The 9342-nt window shown below is 66.6% G+C and overlaps 3 protein-coding genes across 4 annotated transcripts; 2 read left to right on the top strand and 1 right to left on the bottom strand.

Annotated features, from left to right (window-relative positions):
• Window positions 1–217: 217 nt before the first annotated feature.
• Window positions 218–2487, top strand: TMX2 (thioredoxin related transmembrane protein 2). Of its 2 annotated transcripts, XM_027708279.1 has the most exons (8): window positions 220–439; window positions 781–841; window positions 1004–1117; window positions 1364–1440; window positions 1521–1627; window positions 1714–1779; window positions 1887–2016; window positions 2104–2487. In XM_027708279.1, exons 1-8 carry the CDS (start codon window positions 251–253, stop codon window positions 2248–2250), a joined length of 891 nt encoding a protein of 296 aa, XP_027564080.1. In that variant the 5' UTR covers window positions 220–250; the 3' UTR covers window positions 2251–2487. The 2 variants fall into 2 exon arrangements, with proteins under 2 accessions (XP_027564081.1, XP_027564080.1); XM_027708280.1 differs by lacking the exon at window positions 2104–2487 and having other exon boundaries at window positions 218–439; window positions 1714–1768; window positions 1887–1979.
• A 175-nt stretch (window positions 2488–2662) lies between these two features.
• SELENOH (selenoprotein H) lies at window positions 2663–3822 on the top strand. Its single transcript, XM_027708283.1, has 5 exons — window positions 2663–2682; window positions 3010–3162; window positions 3245–3390; window positions 3464–3577; window positions 3646–3822. Exons 2-4 carry the CDS (start codon window positions 3011–3013, stop codon window positions 3562–3564), a joined length of 399 nt encoding a protein of 132 aa, XP_027564084.1. The 5' UTR covers window positions 2663–2682; window position 3010; the 3' UTR covers window positions 3565–3577; window positions 3646–3822.
• Window positions 3822–5357, bottom strand: BTBD18 (BTB domain containing 18). Its single transcript, XM_027708281.1, has 3 exons — window positions 5238–5357; window positions 4843–4979; window positions 3822–4727 (listed from the first exon to the last, which is right to left on the bottom strand). The coding sequence occupies exons 2-3, from the start codon at window positions 4970–4972 to the stop codon at window positions 4141–4143; spliced, it is 717 nt and encodes a 238-aa protein (XP_027564082.1). The 5' UTR covers window positions 4973–4979; window positions 5238–5357; the 3' UTR covers window positions 3822–4140.
• Window positions 5358–9342: the final 3985 nt, after the last annotated feature.

Here is a 9342-nt window from a genome sequence, read left to right as displayed (position 1 = left end):
GCGCCCCGCCCATTGCCCGGCCCGCCGGGCCCCGCGCAGGGCCGCCCCACCCCGCCATTGGCCGAGCGCCGGCCCCGCCCCTGCGGCCGTTGCTAAGGGAGACTCGTCCCGGCCTTCTGATTGGCGGCCTCTGTCTCTCTGTGTCCAACCTCATTGGCCCGCGGCGCAGGGGAGCGCCCGGCTCGCCGCTCACCATTGGCTAACTCTGCGAGGCCCCGCCCCCCCGGGCAGTGGGCGGGGCGCAGGGAAGATGGCGGTGGTGGCACCGCTGCTGGCGCTGCTGTGGGCGCTGCCGGGGCTGTGCCGCTGGCTCGCACGGCCCTACTACCCGCTATCTGCGCTGCTCGCCGCCGCCTTCCTCATCGTGCGTAAGGTCCCGCCGCTCTGCCGCGGGCTACCCTCGCAGCGGGAGGATGGCAACCCCTGCGACTTTGACTGGGTGAGGCGGCGCGGCCTGTCCCGCACCCTCGGCCTCTCCCCGCACCCTCGGCCTCTCCCCGCACCCCCGGCCTGTCCCGCACTCCCCGCCTGTCCCGCACCCTTTGACTCCCCTCCTGCCCTCGCAGCCCCCCGGCCCGACTGAGGGAGGGGGTGCCCCGTAGCCCCTGTTGTTGCTCTGCCGGTGCCCTCCCATGACCCAGGGGGCCACCGGCCACTTGCCGAGCCCTTCGCCGCGGGGCAGCCCCTTCTCGCTGCTTCCTCCCCGAGAGGTACGGGAGCCGCGGGCTCTGGCAGGGCCTGGCACGGGCGCAGACTCACGCTGTCCCCTCTCTGTGCCAGCGGGAGGTGGAGATCCTCATGTTCCTCAGCGCCATCGTCATGATGAAGAACCGGCGCTCCAGTGAGTCGGGGGGGGCACAGGGGGCTGCTTATGGGGCTTCCTCTAAGGAGCAGAGTGGGATGGAATCTGGAGCACCAGATCCAGTCCTCCCTCAGGATCCCCCCTAGCCTTCTTGGAGGGGGATCTGGGCCCTGTCCTTTCATCCCTCCATGCCGTTTGCAGTCACTGTGGAGCAGCACATCGGGAACATCTTCATGTTCAGCAAAGTGGCCAACGCCATCCTGTTCTTCCGCCTCGACATCCGCATGGGGCTGCTCTACCTCACTCTCTGCATAGGTGAGCCCTGCTGGGGCCCTGAGGCAGCCCTGGAGCCCCCAGCCCAGCCTGTGCCCTGCCTGTGCCCCCGGGAGAGCCCCCTTCTGCCCCCGGGTGACCCTCACGGCTGGATGGGGCTGTGGGTGTGCAGAGTATCCTTGGGGGGACGTCTCCCTGCCCCAGGCATGCTGCATCCTGCCTCTGGGGCAGAGGAGCCCTGTCCCAGCCCCAGCCTGGCTCTGTGGGCTCAGGGTGCTGTCCCTCCAGTGTTCCTGATGACCTGCAAGCCCCCCCTGTACATGGGCCCCGAATACATCAAGTACTTCAGCGACAAGACCATCGATGTGAGTATCTCCCCATCCCTGGGGGTCTCGGGGGGCTCTGCCTTCCTCCCCCCCACCCTGAGCCCCTGCCCCTGTGGCAGGAGGAGCTGGAGAGGGACAAGCGGGTGACGTGGATTGTGGAGTTCTTCGCCAACTGGTCCAGTGAGTGCCAGTCCTTCGCCCCCATCTTCGCCGACCTCTCTCTCAAGTGAGTGGTGCCCGCCGGCATCTCGGGGGGTCGCGGGGGCTGTGGTCCCCCGTGTCCCTCCCAGCTCTGCGTCCCTTCCTGCCCAGGTACAATTGCCAGGGGCTGCAGTTTGGGAAGGTGGATGTGGGCCGGTACACGGACGTCAGCACCAGGTGTGGAGGACACTGCCTGGGTGGCAGGGCCCACCCCAGCGTGGCCCCTGTGACCCCCTGGCCCCCTTGGGCCACCCGGGGCTCACCATGGGCCTGTCCTGCTGCAGGTACAAGGTCAGCACCTCGCCCCTCACCAAGCAGCTGCCCACCCTCATCCTGTTCCAGGGGGGCACGGAGATCATGCGGCGGCCACAGATTGACAAGAAGGGCCGGGCCGTGTCCTGGACCTTCTCCGAGGTGGGTGGGACCTTTCTGGCCTGTGCCTGGGAAGGGAAGGGGGCCATGGGGGTCCCTGGGGATGCTGACGCTGCCTCTGGGCCACAGGAGAACGTGATCCGGGAGTTCAACCTCAACGAGCTCTACCAGAAGGCCAAGAAGCAGTCGAAGCCGCGGGAGGAGGGGCCCGAGGAGGCCCCGCCCGCGCCCGCAGCCGCCGGGCACCTCGAGGGGGAGACCAAGAAGGACAAGTAGACGCTGCCCTGCGCTGTCGCCCATCACCACGCCGCCATCACCCTGGTGGCACCGGCCTCGCCTGGCCCTGCCCGGCGCCGCTCTCCGTGGGGGCCGGTCCCGGCCGAGCCCCGGGAGAGTGGCGGGGCCCCCCGGCCCGGTGCAGGCAGGGCGGTAGGAGGGGCCCCGCCTCGGTTGTAACGCTCGCTCTCTCTCATCGCTGACAATAAACGGTCCGTGCGGTGCCCATGTCCGGTGTCCCGTGTCCCGTATCCCCTGTCCCGGTGTCCCGTGTCTCGGTCCGTGCAGGGGGCGGGGCTTGCCTGCGAGGGCGGGGCCTATGCGGACGCTTCGCACTCTGATTGGCTGGTGCGGGCGTGGGCGGAGCCATGAGGTCCTTCCGGCCACGCCCCCTCCCGGCGGCGCGCGCTCCCGGCACGTGGCCAGCGGCAGGTAGGGCCTGTTCCCCCCCACCCCTTTCCCCGGGAACCCCCCCTTTCCCTTCTCCCTTCCCTTCCCTTCCTACCCACACGCCGTGGCGGCATCCCTGGGGACCCCCTTCCCGCCCCCCACAGCAGCATCCCAGCGGGAACTCCCCTTTTTCCCCCCATGGCGGATCGCCGGGAACCGACCCTTCCTGACTCCATCCCGAAGCAGGGTCCGCGTGGGCGGGAGACACTGGTGTCCCTAGAGTCCCTTCCCACCCCCCAGCGGGATTCCCGGGACCTCGCTCCCCACGGTGGGACCTCGGCGTAGCCCCCGCCACTCCGGCTCTCGCAGGATGGCTCCTCGCGGCAGGAAGCGCGGGGCCCGGCAGCCCGCGGCGGCCGAGGCACCGGAACCGGCGGGAGCCCCGCAGAAGCGGGCGCGGGCCGAGGCCCAGGACGAGGGCAGCCCGGGGGGCACCGGCCCCCGCGTCGTCATCGAGCACTGGTGAGCGGCCCCAGTGCCGGGTTGGGGGTGGGGGGGGCCCTCGGGGTGCCCCCCGGGGCGCTGACCCCCGTTGTCCCCACAGCAAGAGCTGACGGGTGTACGGCCGCAACGCGGCGGCGGTGAGCGAGGCCTTGCGCGGGGCCATCGCTCACCTCGCCGTGGACATCAACCCCCGGCCGCCGCGCAGGAACAGCTTCGAGGTGTCCCTGGTGAAGGAGGACGGCAGCAGTAAGTGCTGGCCGGGGGCGGGGGCGGCAGGGGCTCCCCGGCCCCCCTGATCCGGCCCCCCTTCCCTCCCCAGCCGTGGAGCTGTGGAGCGGCATCACGAAGGGGCCCCCCCGCAAACTGAAATTCCCCCAGCCGGAGACCGTGGTGGAAGCCCTGAAGAGCAGCTTGGCATAGGGGCATTGTCCAGGTGAGCGGGGATGGGATGGGATGGGATGGAATGGGATGGGATGGGGACCAACCCCCCTCTCCCCACAGCCCAGCCAGGACCGGCACCTGCGGCATGAGCATCCATGAAGAGGCGAGACCAATTGGGGGGCACTGCCAGCCCCAGTCCCGTCCCCGATGCTGCAGCTCTGCCAAGGCCGGACCCCTGGCTCCCCCCACACCCCCTTGTCCCCTCCAATCTCCAATAAAGCTCCACACCCCACAGCACAGCTCCAGCCTTTTATTCCATCGATGCAGAGGCCAGGGGGTGCAGCCCTGAGCGCAGGCAGCGGCAGGGGGCAGAGCCAGCCCTAGGTGAGGACATCCACCTCCTCATCTGACTCAGAGGAGGGGCAAGGCCACAGGCAGACTGTGCCCAAGGGCAGGAACGGCTCCACTGTGCCTACATCCACCTCCTCCTCCTTCTCGGGGTCGACTCCAGGGAACGCCTGCCCACAGCCCTGCTGGGGTGCAGGGGGCTCCCCACCCTGCTGCGTCCAGGCTGCACAGGAGCTCTGCCAGGGTGGGGACTGCCTGCTTCCCAGTTCACTCACGTCCAGGGGGGGCTGTGCTCCCGTCACCCCCACATGGCCCACTGGCACCGTGGGAGAGGCGGGGGGGGGGCTGCGTGTCCCGCACCACCTCCCAGCACCCCCTGCTCTCCACCTTCCGCAGCCTCACCCGCCTGATGGGGCTGAGGTGTGTGGGCCCCGGATAGCATGGCTGCCCCTGGGGGGACGCCCCAGTGCTCCCAGGGGGGATGCTGGCACCGCTGGGCACAGCCCCGTGGAGCAGCGTGGTGGGGGAGCCCTGCTGTGGGGAGCACAGGCAGGAGCGGTTGAGCTGCCGCTGGGGTCCCAGCCTCACCAGGCGTCCCCCCTGGAGCTGCAGCGCCTCCAGCTCGGTGATGCGGAGGCGCCGGGCGGCCGCCAGCACCTCCTGCACCTCCTCCTGCGCCACCTCCAGCTCGGCTGTGTAGAAGAAGCGCACGAGCTTGCGCAGCACCCCGATCTTCAGCCCTGCCAGCTCCAGCACCACCCTGCAGCCCCGAGGGGGCAACTCTGGGCCCAGCTGCTCCATGAAGAAAGGGCTGCAGACGGAGAGGACGCTGCAGTGGGCCACCACCGCCTCGCCTGCAAAGCAACGGCGGCTGTTACTGCCCTGCAGCCCCTCCTCCTCGCCCCGATCCCTCCGGGGGATAGGGGTCGCAGGGACCCCCACGGGCAGCGTTGCCCGCTCGCCGCTCACCCTCGGCCCGCAGCACCACGTCGCAGAACACGTCCGCCCGCTGCTGCTGCTGGTGGAGGAGCTGGAAAGCCGCGCGCAGCAGGCGGGTGCTGCGGTACCGCAGCGGCGGGAGCACTGGCGCAGAGCCCATGGGTGGCCTGCGGGGACACGCAGCGCAGCACCGGCGACTCGGGCGACTCAGGCGCTCGGGCACCTGCCTGTGCTCTGTGGGCCGTTCCGGACTGTCCGGGGCTGGAACTGCGGGTGCAGCAAAGCTCCGTGTCCCCGTGACTTTTTCCCGGACCTCACCGGGTCCCCGCAGCACCGGGCCGGCGCTGCCACCAGGGCGTCGACACTGCGGCCGCTTTGGAACCGCCGCGGCCCGAGGCGCCCCCCGCCCCGAGCCCGCCGCGTACCTGCCGAGGGAGGGAGGGAGGGAGGGAGGGCGGGCGCGGGACAGCGCCGGAGGCCCCGCGGCGTGTGCGTGGGGACGATCCCGAGCCCGGCAGTGGACGGGGAAGTGGCCGCGACCGAGGCCGGTACCGCCCGCCGCCTCGCGCCCGCCGCCTCGCGTGGCGCCGCCGCCTCGCCCCGCCCCGCCGCGCCCGGCAGCCAATCGGCGCCGGCCGAGCGCGCCACCCGGCCAATGGCGGCGCGGCGGGGGGAGGCGCGGCCATGGCGGCTCTGAGGGAGACGCGGAGGGAGCGGCCTCTTGGGCACCGGGCCGGGCCCCCTGGGGGCACCGGGAGTGGCCCCGCGGGCACCAGGAGCGGCGAGCGGGGCACGCGGCCCACGGTGAGCATGTGCTGGGAGCCGCCCGTCGAGCGAACGGCGCTGCCCCAGGAGCATTCCGCCGCCTCATAAAGCGCCCATTGTGCTGCCTGCGTCAGTGTGGCTGCGCCCGGACAGCGGTGGTAACAACCCCGGCCCCGTCGCCGGGAGACAGCCGCTGTTCTTGCGGAACACTCCGAGTGGGTGGAAGTTCCAGAAGGACAGGAGCCCAAGGGTTGCCGTGGATTTTAAATCCGTGCAAAGCTCTCCGACGCGGTCTTGTGTCTCGTTGCACGTGTGACGGTGGTTTTCCTCCCCCGTTTTTGCAAAATGGGCACAAACTGAGGAAGAACGTGGCTGGTGCCAGGCCCAGGCCAGTGGCTGCTGAGGTCAGTGGCAGTCTCTGTCCCTGCCCCCGGGTGGCTTGGAGCCCGGCCCAAAATACCAAGGGATGCAGCAAAACAAGTAATTTCGTATCAAAGTGCTATCATGTGCTCACAGAAATAGAAGGAAAATAGAGATGTTTCCTCCCCCGCCCCTTGCAATCCTTTGGAATTACAGTGATCGGAGCTGTCGCTTGGAAAGCCTGACTTCACCAGGCACTTGGGAGCTCTTGGATCCAGATGCCATGGAGGGCCCTGCCTGCAGGCTTGAGCCCCTTGAGGGTCGGGAATGTCCAGCAGGGTTTATCTCCTGGTGGGATTCACTGCAGAAGGGAAGGCAAGGCCTAAGACTACACTGGCTATCCAGGCTCCCTCTGGTTGGTAGGAAAGGACAAGTCCCCTCTACCCAGTGTCTCCCAAGCCCTCAAATCAGCAGATTCTGAGCCAGTTTCTGTAAGAGAAAGGAAATTCTTGTCTCAGTCTCACAGCAGGGATCATGTTCAGCAATGTCCCCTCTGCCTGTGTCACTACTCTGCAGGTCAGGAGCTGCCTCTGAGTCCCTGCTCCCCGGAGGGACCTTGCAGAAGGGAAGGATGAAGGCAGGGGCTGAGGCTGGGAAAGGAGCTGGAGGTGGGGAAAGGAAGGAGAGACTGTAAGTGGCGATGGACCCTTGTGGGGCTGGGAGGGAAGGAGGTTTCTGTGCACTCTTCATTGGGCAAAAGGTGCAACAGGAATTTGGACAGCCCGAGAGCACGATGGGATGCTGCCAAAGGCTGACAGTGGGATGATCCGTGGGCATGGGAGGGCACAGGCACAGCTGGAAGCTGGTGGAGGGACCACACCAAGCACATGGAGCTGCTGGACACTGCGCTGGGAAGGTGTCAGGGTGGGCTCTGGGCTTGCTTTATTCTCTGGCGTCCTCCAGCTAGGGCTGGAAAGCTCCATCAGGCCCTGCTTCCCTCCTCCCCTCCTCTGAGTCTGACCGATGAGTTGTTCCACCCCCCCTGGTGCCGCACTTCCCCTCCTATGGGGAGGGACAGCAACCTGTGGGGATTCCCATAGGAAAGGGGCTGCGGAAGGGCCTTGTTATCCTGACCTGGAACAATGCAGGCCATCCCTCGGACCCGGAGACGGCGGCGTCCCCTTCCTCCTGCCCCCGGCTGCCGAGGAGCGCAGGGCTGCCTTGTAAACAAGTTGTCTTGCTCTGTTCCGGTGGCAGCTGCGCTTCTGGGCGTCTCATCTGGGAAAGGCATCAGCCAGAGGATGAAAGGGGGTGTGCAAGATGTTATTACACGCAATTACTGGAAAAGAGGGCAGATTTTCCCATGCTGGTAACACATCTCTTCTCCTCTTCCCAGGACGCGGAGGGACAGACTCCTCTGCCGCCGGAGTTGTATTCAAACAAGAGTGTGATCTGCTGCAGGGTGAGCTGGAGCTGGAGGATCAGGGTCCAGCCTGCCTTTCAAAATAAGCACACGCTGATGGGTGTTCCAGCTGCTGGGGCAGGGCTGGGGCTGACAGTGCGTGGATAGACGCTGTCCAGCTCCATCCTGCAGCCCTGGGGACGGGAGGCAGCGGCCCAGCGTCAGAGGCATGTTTGCAAGAGCACGTTTAGTCTTTGAAGAAACTGAAGACTTTAAAGGCTGTTAAATTTCAGGGCTGATCAAAACAGCAACACTGTCTTCGCCTGGAGCAGCCGGAGCCCCGCACCCTGCCTGCCTCCCCCGTGCTCTTACACTGGTGCCCTGCTCTGGGCCACCCGCCTTCCTTGGGACGTGTCAGGTGGGCAAGGACTCCCCTTCCCAGAAGGAATTGTGAGAGCACCTCTTTTCCCTCCTTGTCCCTGAGACTCAGGGGATGAACCTGCCTTCCTCCTTATGTGGGCCAAGAGGAGAGGAGGGCCGTAGAGGGTTATTTGTGATCTGGGAGCAGTTCTCACTCGAGGCACAGGGCCAAGAGGGAACCCACCTTGCTCATTTTGGATGACAACGAGGATGAAGGGGCACAGGAAGGTCTCAGACCCCTGCTGTGGGATGGAGAGACCCTCTCCTCCCTGTGAGAGGTGGATGCCAGCTCTCCCTGCCCTCCGCAGCCGGCAGGTTGGATGGTTTATTTTACCAATCAAACACCAGGGAGGGTTGTCCCACACCCTGATAATCTCCCTAGAGGTGCCTTTTGCATGCGTTGAATCCCCATTTCTCCTCCTTACACCTTTCTGTGCTGTCTTTAGCAACCCCCACCCAGCTGGGGATCACCTCCCTGTCAAGTCCATCCACAGGCTGTTATCACATCCACCCCACCTTCCAGTGCATATTTACCCCAAGGATCACCTGTCCCACCCAAAACCTTCCCCAGCTCTTTTCCTCTGTCATTATCTCACTTTGGCAGTCAGAAGCAGGCAGGTTTCTCACGTCCCCAGTGCCTGGCCAGGGATGAGGGAGAAAACTGTCAGCTTTGGGGAACCTGGACTTCTCCCAAGTGAGCAGCTTGGAAATTGGAATGGGGCTGCTCTGGCATCACTTCCTTGCCCCTCAGCGAAGGGAAAACCCTCCCTGCTTGCAGCAGCCTCCATCCCCTATCCATGGAGTGGCAGTGGCAGGCCAGACAGGATGGCTTTCTTGCTCGTTCCAGCTACATTTCTCCAGCTGGATTACTTGCAATCATTAAACCTCGTGTTTAAATCTCCCATCCCGGGTCTCTGTACCTCCAGGTCCCCCTCTGCTCTTTCTCAGGGTTGGCAGTACTGGTTTGGAGCCGTGGGAGCTGGGCAGAGCAGGATTGCCTCGGCTGGGCTGTGCTGCCATTTTTCTCCCCGTGTGCCAAGGGCCCCTGGGCTTCACCCACTGCATGGAGCCCCTGGCTGGGCTGATCTGTGCTTCCACAGGGCTCATGTCAGTCCACGGGACATGTTGGTGGGGGTACGGGGACAGAATCCACCTGGGATGAACTCCTGGCCTCGTGGTGCTCCCAAGGGTGAGCTGGGGCAGGGGTCCTGCCAGCACCCGCTCCCTGGAGCCAGAGGGGCCAGGGTCACCCCCAGGGAGGTTCTGCAGCCCAAATGCCCATGAAATCTTCCTTATGGAAAAAGTTCCACCCTGGACGGGGTCACACATCTCCCGCCGCGGGACAGGCCAGAGGAGGCTCTGCTCCAGGTGTCTGCCGGGCTGCTCCCAGAGAGTCCGTCGCCCAACCACAACCGGAGCAGACCCGCACCCAGGGGAGTAGGGGCGGGATCCCCCCGACCGGAGCCCACCTGAGGGCGGACCGCGGTTCGCGGGGCACGCACGGCCGGGACAGACCCCGCCGGGACGGACCCGCCCCGGCCCCGCCCGCCCGTGTCGCGGGGCGCTGACGCCGGGGGCGGCCC

Source organism: Neopelma chrysocephalum, unplaced genomic scaffold (assembly GCF_003984885.1).
Source record: "Neopelma chrysocephalum unplaced genomic scaffold, ASM398488v2 Primary Assembly neopelma1_95910, whole genome shotgun sequence".
Classification (NCBI taxonomy): Eukaryota; Metazoa; Chordata; class Aves; order Passeriformes; family Pipridae; genus Neopelma; species Neopelma chrysocephalum.
The sequence above is the reverse complement of the archived record's forward strand: the minus strand, read 5'-3'. Positions and strand labels throughout refer to the sequence as shown.

Coding starts and splice junctions, on each gene's coding strand:
- TMX2 (XM_027708279.1), top strand. CDS start 251: ATGGCGGTGGTGGCACCGCTGCTGGCGCTGCTGTGGGCGCTGCCGGGG. Junction 1,441..1,520: donor TCAGCGACAAGACCATCGAT/GTGAGTATCTCC, acceptor CCCCTGTGGCAG/GAGGAGCTGGAGAGGGACAA. Junction 1,780..1,886: donor TACACGGACGTCAGCACCAG/GTGTGGAGGACA, acceptor GTCCTGCTGCAG/GTACAAGGTCAGCACCTCGC.
- BTBD18 (XM_027708281.1), bottom strand. CDS start 4,972: ATGGGCTCTGCGCCAGTGCTCCCGCCGCTGCGGTACCGCAGCACCCGC. Junction 4,728..4,842: donor CGTGGTGCTGCGGGCCGAGG/GTGAGCGGCGAG, acceptor GTTGCTTTGCAG/GCGAGGCGGTGGTGGCCCAC.